This window comes from Tachypleus tridentatus, chromosome 13, assembly GCF_004210375.1.
Source record: "Tachypleus tridentatus isolate NWPU-2018 chromosome 13, ASM421037v1, whole genome shotgun sequence".
Lineage (NCBI taxonomy): Eukaryota > Metazoa > Arthropoda > Merostomata > Xiphosura > Limulidae > Tachypleus > Tachypleus tridentatus.
The window spans coordinates 139371019-139390255 of NC_134837.1; the positions used below are offsets into that span (position 1 = coordinate 139371019).

Sequence of the window (19237 nt, forward strand, 5' to 3'; positions counted from 1 at the left end):
TGTGGGCAAGGCTCTTTAGTTTCAATGAAGGGAAATCTCAATGCTGCAGCATACAATGACATTCTAAAGAATAGTGTGCTTCCAATTTTGTGGCGACTCTTTAGGGAAGGCCCTTTTTTGTTTCAGCATGATAACGGCCATATGCACAAATTGAGGTCCATAAACACATGGTTTGTCGAGATTGGTGTGGAAGAACTTGACTGGCCTACACAGAGCCCTGACCTCAACCCAATCAAACACCCTTGGAATGAGTTGGAATGCCGAATGCGAGCCAGGCCTTCTCGCCCAAAATCAGCTTCCGACCACACTAATGCTCTTGTGGCTGAATAAGAATGAATCACCCAGCCATGTTCTAAATCCTAGTGAAAAGCCTTCCCAAAAGAGTGGAAGCTGTTATAACAGGAAAGGGGTAACCAATTAAATATTAATGCTCGTGGTCTTACACTGCTAAATTAGGGACAGTTAGCGGAGATAGCCCGTGTGTAGTTTTGCGCGTAATTCAAAACAAACCAAACCAATCGATATACTTATGTCGATAGATGTCTAACTAATGAATAACAAATGTTTTACCAGTTACATGACGTTGATCCTGCACATACAATATGTATGTGTATCTTTCACTTTCAAAGTATTATCAAATAAAGTACAACAGAAATCTTTAACTGACAGTGCAGCGTGTAAAGGAGTCATTCCTTTAGCTTTGAGTAGACACTTGAGTTCAATAATACCATCATACCCTACAATGTCATCTGGGAAGGCTGCTAAGTATACATTCTATAAGTTCACAAATAGCCCACCCATGCTTAATTTGGAGTTTTAGTGGAGTAATCAAGTAAGGCATTTCTTTTGTTGCTTTTATAGGTGTAGAGAAAGAAGAACTGTATAAAATTATTTTCTCTTTGGAGCCATATGATGTTGTATCACTCATCTTGAAAATTTCTCAAAATGAGAAGTTGTAAGTTGTTGTTTCCTTTCCGTCCTCCGTGAATAGTTGTTGTACTAACCATGTGTTTGTTCTTCTATTTCAGTTTGTTGTTCTTTTGTAAGTTGTAGTTTTAAACAAATCATTTTCAGTTCTATAAGCTCTGAATCTGGAAGATCAGGCTTTTCTAACTGAGATCTATAATCCTTCTTTCCATTGTTATCCACAAATGAAAGTTTCTTGAATATCCAGCATTTCTTTTTTGCTTCAAGAGCTAAAAGTACTTTGCAAACCATCATCCTTTGAGTCTGAATTTTAGTTGTATATTCATTTAAGAGTACAAATTGATATTTCGTGGTGTTGTATTTGCAGGGCAGATTATGCCGTCCTTGGCAAACTTGAAATGCTAAACCTACATGCTCTTCTACTGTGAGGTCCTCGTTTTGATCTACAGATCTGTTTGCCACTAATTAACCTTTTCAAAAGATGCATATATGTATTTGTTAATTCTTGATGACGAGAAACCCACTTAAAATAAAAATGTATATCAGAAAGGCTGGTATGGTATTAACTCTTTTATTGATAAGCAGAGAACAACGTTTCGACCTTCTTAGGCCAGCTTCAGATTAACAAGGAGAGAATTTGCAGCTGACCTTTGCAGTTGGATTCAGGTTATTAATTAGTATAGGTGTAAAGGTATTCCTTTATATTGGTTTAAGTTGTGGTATAAGTAGGACTTCTTTCATTGTGCGTTTGTTTATATATGTTCCACTGCTTAGGATGTGGGTGTTTTCTACGGTTATGTTGTGTTTATTTGATTTGCAATATTAAAAAACGTGTGGAAGTTTTGTTGTTGTTGTTTTTTCAATATAGTTTCTATTTTTCTGCTTATTTTGTATGTTACAAAGTTTGATAGTTTTTATTGCATAGGTATTTTATCAATGAGCAATGATAGAAATCTGTAAAATACTTGTAGCATACACATTTTACATAAACACGAACTTCTATGTTTATGAAAGTTTATAATGTGATATATGAGAAATGTATAGGAAAACCTGAATTCAAATTATTTATAAAAGGAATTAAAATTATTAAAAAAGGAATCACCTTAAAACACATCAAAGGCCAATTTTCGATTAAAAATTAAACAAAATTAAAAAGGCCAATAACTGTTAAAAATTTAAAAACTGAGGTGGACAGTGTCACTATCGCCAATGACACAATCCAATGTCAGGAGTGAACCCATGTTTAAAACGTGTTTAAAATGATACTGTCTCTCATGATCGTAACGGAACGACCGTAACATGTGGGTTATTGTGACTTTGGTGCATAAATCCCAGATAAAAGAAAATGATGAGTTGAAAACTGTGACCGATGCATAGTCTAGCCAAGACAATTTCCTACTTCCATTCCTTACGGAAGCAAGACGACCAAAGAACAACAGAAGGTTTGATCTGTAAAGACTTGTTATCACGTTGCTCACTGCAATTCCACTGCCAACTGGTGTGGAGTCGAGCTTTAAATACAGGCCCGTAGTCCATGCATGTGATAGGCACAGCCGTGATAGCACCACCAGAACAGAGGGTGTCAGCAAGCTCGTTCCTGCAAACATTAATGTGGCTCGGTATCCAGAAGAACTAAATAGAAATGGACGGTAAATAGGCCAGTCGGTTTTGAATATCAGCGGGAATAGGGAGAGAACCAACGAGAAGCGATTCCAGGGCCAGTGGAGAACTAAGTGAATCAGTATAAATAGTACAGTTTGTGTACCTGAATTCGAACCATCCATCTAAATGAAAGTGGAAGGATGGTTTGAAAGATGTTCAGTGAATAAAAGATAGTACTTCTAATCAGAAGTATCCAACTTCCTCAGAAGCCTCAGAGGAAGATCACAGGTGGGAATAGTAATACGACATAGTGGGATGGACTGACCAGTGAAGACAGAAACGTCATCCAAGGACAGACACAATTCAGCCAGATGCACTTGGATACAAAGGCCAAAAGGAACAATGGCAGACCATCTATTATGATAAAGCATGGCCCACTGAGAGAGGAAAACATAACCCCAGGTGGGATGTTTTGGTAAGGATCGAAGTTTTCAAGGATACAGTAAAGAAAGTTGCAAATGGCAGACGTGTAGAGGAGGTTCATGAAACTCAGTGTACAAACTTTGGACTGGAGAAGTGCAGAAATCCCTGGGCAGAGCCAAAGCCCCAGATGGTGAACAAGTTTCAACATCTTCAAGGCCGATGTTTTGACAGAGCCATAGATTGAAAGCCAATATTCAAGTTTTGATCAAATGAGGGCACAATAGATCTTTAGCAGATTTCAGAAACGTTTCCTGTAAGGAGACATTCAGGATGATAAGAATAAATCAAATCCTTAATGTCATCTATATTCGAATGTAAATCACGACGGTTTCACAGTATCAATGTGGCCATTTTTATTTCGGTGGAAAACCTTTTGGTTTATGACCACATCGTTCTTTATTAAAAGGTCATGTAAGCAGAAGTTGAAATGAATAATCATCTGATATCCTGGGGCTAAAGACAATGGGTCCAAGCACATGCCAGAAGCTGGAGCTAAAGGAAGTGAACCCCTAGCATAAGAAGGATTGATGTAGACATTGACTCAACTGCTCTCTAAATTACAGAGGACAAAAGTCTCTTTATATGTAACAGTACAGCAGCATGTGTCCAAGATAGAATGAGGCGCAGTAACTTCCAAGCCTTGAGATACAAAGTATTGTTTACAGTTTTTAAATGTGCCTCTTTCTCTTCGACCCATTTAGGGCAAACATGAAAGAAAACTGATTCTCAAATACATATTCTTACTTGGTCAACTGTGTGATTTTGCAAATTATTAAATGTGATGGTAAGGCTGTGAATTTTATTATTTTGGAGATGGAGTGGTAGACAGTAATTTCGAGCCTTGAGACAGGAAATGTGAACCATTTTCAAATACTTTACCTTTTCTTCCTCCACCCACCTAAGGCAAGAGGAAAAGTTAGAGGGGTGAGAGTCACTACAATTAGCACAATGAGGGTCCATTTTGCACATGTAGACATCACAGTCCTTGTCACTGCAATGAGCACGTCAAGGAATTATGATATGGTCTTCAGGTGATTAAGCCATTGAAACTGGAAACATCCGAGTGTTTGGAATATACGGCCATACCTTACAATTTAGATAATCTGCATTGATGGTGGCAAGTGGACGTGGTGATGTAAACGTCAAAATTAGGGCATTGGTTGGCACCTTACTACAGAAGCTCATTGGATGGAGAAACAAGCGAGGATCTCTGACTTAGGGATGCTCTTCAAATACTTCTCAACAATAACTCCTTATGACGAATTCAAAGTAGCATGGTGAGTAACCTCAATGGGTATATCCCCAATGACAGTCGAATGCAAGGAGTTTACTGTTTTGAAGTGGATGTTTTCACCAAGATGTCCCCAGAATATAACTTTTTGAGTGACTCAGGAAAGCCAGCAAGCCCCTTCTGAATAAAAAAAAAGAGACATCTGCCCTAAAGAGTTGTCTGATAAAGAATGTAATATTAAAAAATGAGGTACAGGTGTTGAAGAAGCTAAATATTGTTGTTCAGTCTTCAAGACGTGGTCATTTACCTATGGTGTTTTTTATTTGGAATTGGTGGATCCATAATAAAGTTTCAGTACCCACTGACCCCACCCACCATGAAGCCCCACGAGGGAATACACTACAATGCAAAACAAGTAATTGTAGCAAGTTTCATGAGCACTTATAACCAAACACCAGCACCAGACACAATGTCCACATTTGTTGAGAACGTCCAACATTGATACTTAACCCTGGTGGGCCACCCGTCTAAGGAATTCAAAGCCAAAATGGTGTGTTAGGATTAGACTCCACAACCACCAGGATCCTCTACTCCCCTTCACAGGTCGTTATGCATAACAAACACTTGGGTGGATGTTAAGGTCCCAAAGGAGGTAAATTGAAAGTTCAGAACCTTCTTTGGAAGGTTTTCTCACCACGTCCAGGAATCCACACCAAGGAAGAAAATAAGGTATTTTATAAATACATTTTCTCTGATTTATATCTATCTAATTATGTCTGATGAAATAAGAAGCTGAATACTGTCCTACTTTTTATCATAAACTAAAAAACCCTAAAAGCAATTTTAACAGATACGTTAAATTTCCATATCTTTATTTTGCTAATAAACCAACTAGACTCGTACCCAGGTACTACTGGGTACGTCTTATAAAACTGCATTTGTATGTTTTAATTTTTAAAATTGGCACTCTGCATGGATTTGGTTGACATTTGCAATATTGAATGGTGTAGACTCAAACTAATTAAGCCTGACTAGTGGGTCAGTCACACCACGAAGAATCATGAGAGGTGGAAAAATAACCAAAATACACTGCTCCTTAATTTGTTTGAAGATCTCAATGTCTTCACTTCTCTCCATAATTGTCTAAAGATGCATATGCTTCTGCACTACAAAATTAAATCATCAGCTAAGTAACTGTCACTTAATAATAATGATAATAAAAGAGAATGTGTTATTTCCTTAGCAATAGCCTTAATGGTACAAATATGCAACTGTATTCTTGAATGCCTTCATAAAATTTCTTCTTTAGGGCTTCTTAAATACTGTCTTAAGAAACATGAGGTTCCTCACTGGCTCACTGGTAAAGTCTGCAGATTTATAACTAAAAAACATGTGATGTAGCAAAGAACATCACATTTTACATTTTTTATTGTTTTACATATTTATAACCCTGCATACTTACCACATATTACTACAATAAACCTCACAACTTTATTCCAGTATGTACAAGGTTCCACATGTCAATGCAGACTTGTTACTTTCATCTGAAAAATTTATTTTTATCTTCTTTTAACTTTAGTCAAATCTAGAGAAATAAAGCAACAAGTGTTTAGCTTTTCATTTAAATGGAAATGTTATGACTTGTGTTTTTAAATTCAACTTAACAGAAATGAAAATGCTAAAAGAATCTAACACTAAAGCAGTCAATCAGTTGTAGTGATTGTCTAAATAGTTTATTAAAGAAATATAAAAATGTCTTTGGAACATAAAGTCTTTCACTGTGATTAGTTTAAAGCTTTTTTAAGCTACTTTATTTTTATATTTCATTAATTAAAATATTGTTAGAGGTATCCTCTACTTAGCTAATTCTTAACCGTTGTTGAAATGATATAGTACATTACAATACAGAAGTACTTGATTTTATTTAAGGTTCTTTTTCCTCAACTGATCCACTACATTTCCTATCCCAAGATAAACATCATTTACACTATTCTTATGTACTTTAATGTCGTTCAAGTTGATGAGTACAAAATTTCCAGGAAATCCATAGATCACACTTCATTAATTATTCAAATGAAGCAAGTGCATCTCAGAACCAAAATGGTAATACAAAAACACATTAACCCTTTTCCCTGCATTAAAGGCAGTCTTTTGTCAACTTGTTTCATCAATTTGTACTTATGATCATTTGCTCTTCATTTACAGAGTTGCAAACTACTTTCGGTCAGGTAAAGTATCAAAAGTATAGTTAATCCTTGATTGTGGGAAATCATCTTTCTTTGTGAATTCATTCATACCCAGTAATTCACAAGAGTATATAATACTTCTTACTTACAATTCAAAAAGATAATGTCAATTATTCCTTGTTGTTTCATGAATTCTATCTTGGTCTGTTTTGTAACAGGATATTATCTGCCAATTGACATTTTAGAGCTACAGTGTCAGTCTTAGTAGGAGAAATTTTACTTTTGTTCCCCAAATTATGGTCCAATAAAGAAAGTGTCTTTTTACTCTCTGAGCAAGTCAAGTAAACTGTGGCATTGTTCAGTTGTAAAATTTTCACAGCTCTAATCATATTCTATAAATGAGGTGGTAAGATCCTTCTATGCAAAACTTTAATATCATATTTCCTACATATTGTTTATAAGGTGAATGCTTCCAGTGCTTTTTGGTGTGGAAATATTACACGTACAACTTCACAATATGCAATATTCTGTCCAGAATTAACTACATTTTCATGGTTTGTTTTGCATCCACAAATTGTTTCAATTATGAATTCCTCAGGACAAGTAGAAGTACTTGGTACTGTCATGCATCAATTTAAAGAAATTCTTAATAAACCCTAATATGAGTGTTTCACATCTTTATTGCATAATAATTAACCACCTTATTGCCACTGACAGTTCAACTTCTGGTCTTGAAACTGGAGTCCATTTTGTGGGCTACTGGGAGCTGATTAAAGTCACAAAAAGGGATACTTACCCACAGATAAGGTTTAACTCTTTGAACGCTTTATCTAGTATAAGTATTTCATTTCTTTGTGGTAAAATACTATCCCCCTTGTTATCACTGGCAGTGATAATTCTTGGATAGTGCTTTTCATTGTCTGGAACTTTAGACTGATTGCCCATACTAACTGGGAAGTGTCCTTTAAAGATGTACAGCTACATTGTTGTAGTTCAGTTCACACATCTTATATAATATCACATTAATAAGGTGGTCAAGTGCCAAAGAATTCACCTGAATAGGATAAATAGGCAAGTCTTTTCACACCTTCAGCATTCACTTAAAGCTTCCTTCATCCTTATTTGTTTTAACATTTCTCTTTTAATGTAATATGCAAAATGTATTTAATGAAGCATTTGCAAATGAAAGGTTGCATACAGTTATTAAAGCTGTTTTTTTTTAAGTGCCCCTAAAAATGAATAGCTTGCTGTTCATTACTTTATCCATTCATTCTGGAAATAATTTGAATATACATAAGGCCCTAGTGGGATTAAACACTTACTGAATTTTTTTTTGTTTACATTTTTCTCCATGATTAATGTTATTAGGTGCTCTACAAACAATGAAATGATAGACAGCAAAGTAATTTAATGTATAAAGTTTAGAAAATTGTTTAAATAAATGTCAATATGGACTAATTGTTACCTAATTATAGAGTTAACTTCTCGTTTTGTCTTAATTTCTTTATCTGAACACAAGGTCTGTTATTCCAGAAGATCCAAAGCTTCCAGTCCAGTTTTTTTTTATCCCATGAGTGTGTTAAGAGTCAACTGTTATATGTTATAAATTCATTATAAAAGCTAAAAGGGTTCTCTGGATACCTTCCTTTCACAGTCTGTTGCAGCCAAATTAACAACTGTTAGCATAAAGTATTTTCTGTAACTTTGTGCAAGTATTCAAAACAAACAGTATGTCCCTATCACACTTATGGAAATTAATGTTACATATCTATTAAAAAAGGAATTATTTCAAAAAAATATTTATATTCTGATCATATGTTTTTCCTTGATGGAGTAGAACCACATCCAGCTTACACCTTTTGACAATAAGTTTGTTAGATTCTGATTGGTTTCCAAAGCTTCAAGAAACAAATGGCACTGAAATGTGGCACAAATCTTGTATTAGTCTCAACAACAAAATCTTTCTATCATAGAACATGGTTTTATTCCCTGGCAGCCTCAGTAACACATTTTAACATTGTAAGTTTCAGTGCTTTACATAGTAAAATAATGTATTTTCTTGTAAATAAGGTAGACTTTATGCTATTATTGAATTGGATCAGCCAATTGGTTAAAAGGGCAAAAGGAAATACCATCCATATATATTTGCATTTTTTAACCACAATACTCTTTTTATAAGTTACTTCAGTAACTTCATAGGTACATTTACATACTTATAAACAGAACTGCTGAAAACATTTTGTTTGTTAAAATAATGTGAAATTAATGTCTGGTGATTCTTACCAAACTACTTAAGGCTGCAGTTAGTCACAGTTTCAAATTTAAAACATCTTAACTTTCTTCACTGTAAGTTTTAAAAATGTTTAATAAAAGTCACTGTAATTCCTAATTATCTTTAGATAAAAGTTACATATGTATATTCAAGCACACAGATTTTGTACGACTTTTTAAGAAGGACAATCCTTATCAAAAGCAAATTGAGACAGCTTCAATGCAGTAGAGTGAGACAGGAATTTCTTGTTTTGATTTGTCTGCTGAGGTTCAATTACATCATCATCTTCTCTTTCAGTTCTTTTACGTTTCTTAACAATTGTGTCATCACCACCTTTTGCCAACGTATCCAGTGATGAGGACTTCCGGTTCCACAACTAAAGTTGTGAGAACAAAAAAAATATATTTTTGTAATATAGGTTTGTTGTTCAAGGTTAGTTAACATTTTTTACAAATGTTATTGAACTAACCAATATTTTGAAAATAACAAGGTCTTTAAAACATAATCCTGATGATGAAAAAAATAACAATCCAAAGTCATCAGGTTTACACTTATTTTATAGCTGTATAACCATAAGTGCAAATAAAGATGTTTCAATTTAAAAACAAACAAACAGTAGTTTAATTTTTAAACCACAGTCACCCTAAACTCGTTTACTGATTCCATAAATTCACATACCCCTTTATCTTCTGAAGGAAACTCTTGAAATTCAAGAACACCTTCTTCAACAAGATTAGATTCTTTTAATTTAGGATTCTCTTCAGCAGAAGGTTTGTTCTTAACAAAAAACAATTGGAAAGCTGTTTTCTCCTTTGGAGGTGCCCCACTTTTTTCAATGTGATACTTCATAGTTGGCTTGTTTTTTCCAAGAAATGTTGATTGTTGTTGTGTCTGCAAATTTAAGTGCATTAAAAATATTTAAAATAATATGCAAAGCTATATGAGATGTCCAAGAATAGCCTCATCTAATTTTGAGAAGACTAGGAGGAAAGAAACTATTCAACAGAACCCAAAGCCAACTCTTGCATGATCAAACATTAAGATTTGACTGTCTACTTTTTTTTATAGATGTTACAGTCCCAAAGTGTGGTGAACTTTCATACACAAAATTGACTGTTAACCAGGAACCCACAGATTCACAGTCTAAGCATACTAACTAATCAGGCCACACTCAGCTTAATATTCAGACATTTGAAACATTTCACACAATGAAGAAGTATGTTATCAAAAGATTATTACTACTTGGAATAAGTGCAAAGACTTATAAAATATAAACTTCACACAAAAACAAGTTATTTCATTTTAACATGCTGACTGGATTAAAAAAAATTCAAAAAGCTATTTTGTTGTGAATTAAGGCCAAAAATGTAGTTTTAATGTTTGTTGTCATTCCACATGCAACAAACACTTTATACTTTGAGAGCACCAGGTAAATTAATTGTATGCAGATAATTTTTGATATATTTCAAAAATAGATCATAGATGTTTGAAATAACCTAAAGAACTAAGAATGTAATGTGTTCTTAAATAATATATTGACAACATCCAATCTTACTGGATTTATATAGAGTTTGCACTAATATGACTAACAGCACTGAGATATTGGTTCTGATAGGGTTGTACTTCAAACCTTGAAATCTTGGTTCAGATGAGGGTTTATTTCATGTACAAAAATTTAATCAACACAAAGACTTCCTCAAAATGTTTTTAGATAACCAGAAATATAGGTTTGTAGAGTTTAATGACCTTGATTTAATGAATAAGGGAATAAAAGCTGATATACCTTTTTATTTTTCTGATCAGCAAGATTATTTTTTGCTTGTATAGTGGAAGATGGTTTCTTAACACCATCAGTCAGGATTCCATCAATCCCATCACAGCCTCTTTTCTCCTGAGTAACCACCTTTAGTTTGAGAAAATAAAAAAGATTCAAATAAGAAGTTTATACAATATTAATTAAATTCCAATTTCTGGAAAAATAAGGTCTAAATAGAACATACTTGATTTTACTTTTCGGTCACATTAAGACTTACAAAATATACTCACTGATTTAAAAGGATTTCTTTTACATCCAGCACTCATCAGTGACGACTTCTGCATCTTGCTCTGAAGTAGTAGGTCTGAGAACACCAGAAAAGTTAAGTACGAAGACTAAACTTTCAAAAGTTATGATCAGAAAAATGAATGCTGGTAAAACATAGATGACTGAACATTTGTGATTGAAAAACCCCCAAAAAACCTGTATTCTGAGTGATTTCTTTTCATAAAGAGTACTAGCAACAGGTGTAACATTAAAAGTTCAAAAATTAAGTACATAAAAAAGAAAGTTTCATTACAAATTTTATGCTTGACATTATGAGAAAAAATTTAAAACGTGGTTCTTAATTTAGCAGGTAGGTTATTATATGTTTAAAAACAGCTAGTAAGTGGGTTTTCTTGCCATCACAGATTATTAGCAGGTAGATGGTACATTGAATCATATATACTGTTCTTAAATGGGGTATTCATTCTGTGCGATGCAAAAACTCACAAGTAAAACATCTGTTATATTCTAAGCAGCATTTGTTGAATAAAGATTATCAAGTAACATAGAACACAAGAAATGGGTGTATAAAAACATGAACAAGACTGATAACCTTTGTAAAGTAAAAATATAGAAAAAAAATAGTTTTTGTTATCTTTGTTGTGAATTTTCATAAATATCTTGGATATTAGCATGATACAAAATGAAATAACACTTCCTCGCAACAATAATTTTATCACTATAACAAAATATCACACAGAAAAAAATTCAGTTTTGATTAGAGGCTCAGATAATCGTAACTTTCAGTAGCAACATATATAAATATTAGCACTTTCAATCTAAGTTTTAAAATAATACTAATTTCTCAGATTAATAATTATGAAAATACCTAAAATGTTAAGTTTTTACTTTTTACTGATAATATATGAGAAGGCTTTGACCTGATGCGCAGAACATTTCCTAGGTGATGCAATTGTTTTATGGTTTATTATGTAATTCAAGCTTACTGTTTTCTGCACTGCTTTTGTCATCAGAAGTATCCTCTCTGATAACTTTTTCTACAAAAGAATGGTGAGATCGTAGCACTACTGGTTTGGGTTGAAGAATTTCATCATCATTTGGTCTACAATGCCTACAGCAATAAAGCAAACATTCACATCTCATGAATCTTATTGTTTATCAAAGAATATTACATTCAAATACAAATATAAAAACTAAATTGAAAAATTTGAAACTTCTATGTTTAAAGAAATTCTGAAAATTACTTCTCATGTGAGATGTAAAGTTTTAATTTCATGTAACCATTCTGACTATAGATTATAATAAATTAGTCTGTTGTTTTAACAAATGTTTCTGTAATCTTAAAGATAAGCTAATGAATAGTGCATTGTTTTCATAGTAACATTGTAATGAGTTATTCTGTTGGTTTAATGAATGTTTCTGTTCTGGCACTTATCCCATGAGATTGCATTTCAGTTTAAGAATGATGCATAAATAAACACAACAGACAGCTAAATTACACAGGAAAAGATGTGTGAAATGCAAACTTAATAAACAAAATTGATCATGGAGTATACAAGAAATTTACATTATCATACTGCAAAATTTCTACTAAACTTGGACTAAGACAGTAAATGTACCCACACAAAAGCAGTTTTTCTATATCTTCTATCCATCTCACTATTTTCTTCTATACCTTCTTCAGCATCAGTTTCTATCTTGTAGTCTAATGCTTCTTCTTCCAGCTTCTTATGAGCAATCTCCCCTAATCGTTGAGCCAACATCATGTGATGGGTCTGTGATGCATAGCTAATGGCTCCTTTTACTGCAAGATGTGTTGGCATCAACTGTGCAATTTCCACAGCCCGATATTCTTGATCAGAACGAGTAGCAAACTAGAAGGTTACGACAAGGCAAGAACAGTTTTAAAATATTTTTTAAGTACCTTTTAAAATACTACCTACAACAAATTTAGAATGCTACACAATCACATGGACTTACATAACACAAATTAATTCCAAGATATAGCGTGGAATTTGAAACTTATTTTAATAGAAGTATTGTTCAAAACAAAAATAACAAACTCTGAAAGTCGTACATCATTCTAAAAGAGAGCTTACAGCATTAACAATAAAAAGACTAAGAAATCTAGCTAAATGTGATAAATTAACGCTTCATTACTTTGTAAACACAACCCAGCTAATAAGATTGAAAATAACTTGTAAAGTTGGTCACATTACAGCAAAATCCTAAAATATATTTTTCTTTAAAAATTATAATAAATATAATCTACAGTCACTTCCATAGCTACTGTAAGAGATATAAAATATCCACTGTGCTGTTACTGGCTAACTAGCAAGAATTTGATTAAACAAGTTACTGTAACAAATGTAAAACATTAGTGAAAGCACCTGAATTGCTCAGGTTTTTAGGTTTATATATTCCATATAACTATGCTAATGTGTGTATTCTGGACCTATTTTACCATCCTGCAGGAGGAAGTAGTCTTCAATTTTCAACTCGGGAGCCTTTTTTTTTGGTTTATAAGAATGAATTGCAGCCGTTGTGTTTCAATTTGATATACATTACAATTTGCCCATTATTATTTTAGTGAGGGGGCAAAAGGGGTCCACAAAACCTTGTAAGCATACTGAAAGTTGTGATTTAAAGAAATTAGCATACAAGACTAAAGTGAATAGTGTGGGATCACCTAGCCTAGAGTCAAATATATAAAATTTATTATGAAAATAAAAATATCGATCCAATTTTAAACTTAAATTGCTTCTGAATTAAGGTATTTTCTGTTATTCACCAGTGTTTTTAATAAAAACAAGCCTCTTTAATCAATGGAGATTCTAAAGTAAGGAGTCAGTCAACAAATATTTTTCCAGTTTTGTTGTTTATACATTTCATTTTATACTTTCAGTACATAGACTAACAACAATATTAGGTTACACTTTTTGTTGCAAAGCAACATGAAATAAAAGCCACTGTTGGAATGGAAAGCACTGTTACCAAAACAAACTGACTTTCCTATATATTAGAAGAAAAGAAGTTGTTAGTCTAACTGATATACTACTAGTGTTACTTGCACCATCATTTTTGACAGCTATGATAACAGAGCCCATCTGTTGTAATTTACATTGATAATATATGGAACCACTTCTTTTCTATGTGGTTTTTCACTAGCTTGCTCATTAGAAAGATGTGTACATACCTGTATACTTGCATATAGACAAGTAATAATATCCAGGTTTCTATGTATTTTTCTTTTTTGAAGTTGATCACACACACAAACATACCCTTTTATTATTATAAATTTACATCTTCACTGGCTTATACCATCCTGAACTTGGTTAAACAAGTTTTAAATACTGTAAGCAATAACACATTTAAATATAACATGAACAGAAAATATAACATGAACTAAAACATAGTTTTCATTCAAATTTTGAATAACAAATTAATATGTATTTGAAGTTAAATCAGAGAGTATTATTTCTCAATATTATTTTTACAGCTTGTCTTCAGAATCAAAACACAATTCTTGTATATAATAACAATTAATCTGATTTTTTTTTGCTCCATAAGGACATAATTTAAAAATATATGTGTACACTTACACAGTAGAAACAAAAGCATCTCAATATAAATTAAGTAGAAGAAACCAAAACAAAGCAAATATCAGAGAATGTTGCAAAATTTTCAACTTAAATAAAATATCCACAAAAACACTGAAGATTTATTTGTAAGTTAAAAGGATGAAGTTTGAATGCAATTGTTGGTTGAAGACCATGAAACTTCTAGCATTTATATTTTGAGTGTAAATCTACTCAATGGATTATTTGTGTTGTTTCTACCACAGAAATTTTAATTTTAAAAGTAAAAACTGGATTACTACTCAAAGACTGAGCTTATATTTTAAATATTTTTAGGAAGACCAAGAATTATGCAAAATATAAAAGCTTATAATGTGGTATACTGACAACAGAAACTAAAATATTTAAAATCACAATATTATTAATTTATCTTAAAGTTTAGATCAAGTTTTATCTTTATTTTAATAACAAATACAGCAGAGAAACATACAGCAAACATTTTCAATAATACATCTGTTTTTTTTCTGCCAACATCTTCAAGTTCTTTGTCTATATCAAACCCATCCTTTGATAATCCTGTCAACAGCTTTGATAAAAGAACTAGTCGCCAGCATTCTTCCTGAAAGTGTAAAAAGCCATTTCAACATTTGAAAGCAATAGTTTGGAAATCAACAAAGCTGAACATTTAATGTTAACAAAGGTAAAATAACTTTTATGTTCAGTTTACAAATCGAGATGAATGCTGATATCATTATTTAAAACTATATATTTATTTGGTTAAAGGTAAAATGAAAGACTATTTCAACTATGTAGAGAACAAGAACAAATATTACACCACTTAGCTACGGTACTGCCAACAATAGTATTGGCATCACAGACAGGTGGATTATATTCATAATTCCCAGACTTTTGGACTGAGCAAAATAGTAGCACTTCTACAGGACCTTTTAAGCTAATCAGTTACTAAACAAAACAATCAATGCATAATCATCAGTTTGTTATTAATAAATAGAAAAAGAAAGTTGTTCAACTCTTTATCCTAACTTTCAAATAATTATTTTACTTCAACAATATAGCATGCCTTGATGATGAGAAACCCACTTGAAATGAAAATGTATCTAACAGCTAACATGGGTATTAATATTCCTAACTTATTTACATTATTCTTCAGGTTAACAGTGTTTAACAATGAAGATGACCTAGGAAGGTCGAAACGTTGTTCTCTGCTTATCAATAAAAGTGTTAATACCCATACCAGCTGTTCTGAGATACAATCTAGCACGTCTTCTAAAGGATTTTCTGTTTTGTCCTTTTGTTAAACCTTTAGGAGAAAAAAGTTGTTTATTTCCATGTACATACAAGAATAATGTAGATAAGTTAGGAATATTTCAATTTTTTTTTGGACATTTAAGAAGCATACGTTTACTTTGTAGCAATATATGACTTTATTCTCCATGTAAAGTTGAAATGATTTGTTCTGCTAGGTGACAATTAGCTAGATCAAGTGATATGTCCACCACTTCTATCTCCATCTTGTTTGGTTTCTTGTTTTCATGTTCAGTACTCAGCCCTTCATAACTATTTTATTAAGCAATAATTTTTTCCTAATACTTGTTTACTTTTTTTATAAACATACATGAGTTGCTAGAATATAATGTGTATTCTAAAGCTTTATAAATTATGCAAAGATCGTGAAGAATGTTTTGCTCTATCAAATGATGATGAAATTATAGTTACTGCTAGAACTAAATAGGTATAAGGTTGTTAAAGAAAGATGATAAAAAATAAAATTCCCAGTATGGGCTACTAGCTGGAGTTTAACCTGAGATGCTCTAGATAGCTGAAATGTGGCATATACACTGTAGATAGCATGACTATGTGAGGTAGCTCTTCCCATCTAGTCTCTGATGGCCTGTAGGTGTACTGATACTTGTTGTAATCCTTCATACATAATATAGGGGTTGGCTCTCTAAAGATACCAATTGTATAATGTACAAACAATCAAGTATTTTACACATTACAGTCACCTAATGTTCATTCATTGAAGACAGAGTGATTTTGCCAGGTAGCTTGATAGTTGTGAAATACTAATATTCATTCCACAATTTATTTCAAATATTTTTCTACTTTGATCTTCTAATAACATTAACACTTTAACTAAGCAATAAAGTTAGTATAAAAAGGGTATTAGTAAGTTAGTATAAAGAGGGTAGCAGCAAAGTTAATGCAATGAGTGTAGGTGGTGAAGTACACTCAGTAAGGGTAGTAATTAAAGTTAGTGTAATGAAGAGAGACAAAATTAATGCAATGATGATAAGTAGCAAAATTACTGAAAAGAAAGAAGGTACTTAATCTCTAGATGTAACAAGTCAGATGCTGCTTAACATTTTAGTGTAATAAAAATACAGAAAATCAGGTGCTGTTTAACATCATGTAGCAAATGTAGAGATTAGCTTCTGTTTAACACCTTCTCATATATTAAACTAAACAAATTTGCTTCTTTTATTACACAAATTAGAAGATTAGATACTGCTTAACTCTCACAGTGTTGGTTGATTTGATCTACCATGTGACCTCACCTCTTTGTACTCATTTAAAATTTTTATAATTTTGATACTACCAACTTTTAATATGGTATATATACATATAAGAATTTTCCATGAATACATATAGTATTTCTTCTCACTAGTCTCTGTGAAAAATGATTTTTGTGTTAAGAGTAAAAATGCTTTTCTTCTTCTCAAAAATCTATAATTTCATTAATGTAATCTTTAAAATCTCTTAAATAAATTTCAAATGTTTATCGGTAGAACCTCATATATTGTCTGTTATTGTCTCTATCATAACACAATTTGAGTCCATGTAATGAAGAACAAAAAATCTACATCACCCTTTTTTCTTCTAAAATTATTTGAAATTGTAACACAAAACTATATTCTCAGTAGCTTTAAACTTGTAACAGTACATTTATCTATACTCAAATTTTATTGTTTTGTTGCCCTTTGAACCATGTTCAGATACTACTATTCATGCCATTAGAAACTGTAAAATACTTGGAAAATGTGGAACTCATGTTAGGTATACTGGATTACATCAACCATGAGCTACTCTGGACTGCTCGTGTGCATGCCTCATGAAACATTTTTACCATATTATTATTATTTATTTTACCTAATTAATTTTTACTAACCTAAAGAAATTGCTAGTTGTACATTTTATTTATCTTTATAATAATAAAAATGAAGATGGGAAAAAAACACTTATCCTGGTTTTCCTTTTTTTGATGTTGTTGCCATTTTACCCTACTTTTTTGTAGACTGATAGTAGCAATGCACTAAATAATTTTTACTTAATAAAATAATGCAGTAAAAAACTTAAAACAATAACATGCCAGATGCAGACAACTTTTCCTAACGATCACAATTTTTTTGGCTTTCTAACTAAGTGATAACATTCATTACAAATTTATCCAAGCCAAACATCTTTCCTGTCAAAATGAAGCTTGTATCAATAGAGAAAATGACAATTCTCTGTTATGGTAAACATCATAATATAATACATAATTTCATAGATGAAAAACCTTGGTTTTTACTGGTTATACATGATATTAAGAGCAAGAGAAAACTATAAACAAATCCTGTAAGAGAGGATGTGACAAGAGGGATCTGATTTTATATTTCATTACTCTGCAACCAAACAAGATGAAAGCTAATTATGGTTTGTCTGAGCAATGTCAATTTTATACTGAGTTACTTATTTTAAATTTTGTACTTTTTGAAGGAGTGGTGAGTAAAATACAGAAGATGTGATTCATGAAGAAAATATGTCACATTTCTCATACTAGGGGGATTTTCAAGATTTTTTTTTTTTTCAGATTGCCTTATAAAATTTAGAACTTAAAGCTTATATACGATTAAAATATAGAAGCAATTTTATGCTATACTAATCAGTAGAACGTAGATTAATTAATGTTGAATGTAAGTCACTAAATCATTGTGAGATGCACATTATAGGATGTCCATGATTATAGGGTTAATATTTAGACATAATCAAATAAACAAATGTGTTGTTGCTTAACATTTTGATGTAATAAAATTAGATGGTGGTTGTTATAACAAACAAACCAAATACTACTTAACTTCATTATGCAATAATATGGATAGCTGAGATGCTGCCAAAATGTTGGTGTAACTTATGCACTTTGTCATCTAGCCTTGGTATATTTTATACCCACATAATAATTCAGTTTTTAAAAACAGTTGAACTATATAATTGAATTTGTATGGGTACTTTGTTACACCCATGAAATATATGATTTATTGACTATTTTACACTCTTTGGATGTTTATTTCTTAAAGATATAAAGACTTATAGAAGATCAAAATTCAGGAAACCAGTGAAAAGCTATATATTCATTTGACTGTTTTATGTTTAATGATTATTACAAACTCTCACCTCTAGCTTTCCTTTATGAGAAGACATGTCACATAATGGCAGTTGTAAGGGAAGCACAGTAACAGCTGGTCGAGGTAAAGTAGGGGGATAGCAGGAACCTTTACAAGGAATACATCTATAAAAAGCAAAAATAAGTATTGTTTTTAGCTACTAAGATGTGACTGAATATTTTCTTTTAGTTTTAAATAAAAAAATTAAAGATGTAATACAACATTACAAAATATGCAAGGTTTGAATTTTAATGTACAGTACATACACAACTGGAAATGTAAACTACATCTAAGACTCATAACAACTGTCAGGTGTACAACATGGCCACTAGAAGTCACGTTTGCTGTCAATGGAACCGTTATAGACTTCAAAGCACTAACTACAACAGTTATTTGTAATGAAACAAACATGGATGAGATTACATGCTTTACTTCTGTGATTAATAATCCAGCTTTTGTGAACATTCTG

General features: G+C 32.1%; 1 protein-coding gene across 2 annotated transcripts in view; it reads right to left on the reverse strand.

Moving 5' to 3' along the window:
- Positions 1–8390: 8390 nt before the first annotated feature.
- Positions 8391–19237, reverse strand: part of Ctf4 (Chromosome transmission fidelity 4) — a 71709-nt gene continuing 60862 nt past the window's right edge. For both annotated transcript variants that reach the window (XM_076476006.1, XM_076476007.1), the window contains exons 20-27: positions 18779–18893; positions 14814–14942; positions 12369–12619; positions 11732–11856; positions 10748–10821; positions 10485–10604; positions 9380–9592; positions 8391–9077 (exon numbers count right to left, since the gene is read on the reverse strand). In XM_076476006.1, the coding sequence (XP_076332121.1) occupies positions 8877–9077; positions 9380–9592; positions 10485–10604; positions 10748–10821; positions 11732–11856; positions 12369–12619; positions 14814–14942; positions 18779–18893 (1228 nt within the window). In that variant the 3' untranslated portion in view covers positions 8391–8876. The remainder of the gene's footprint in view (positions 9078–9379; positions 9593–10484; positions 10605–10747; positions 10822–11731; positions 11857–12368; positions 12620–14813; positions 14943–18778; positions 18894–19237) is intronic.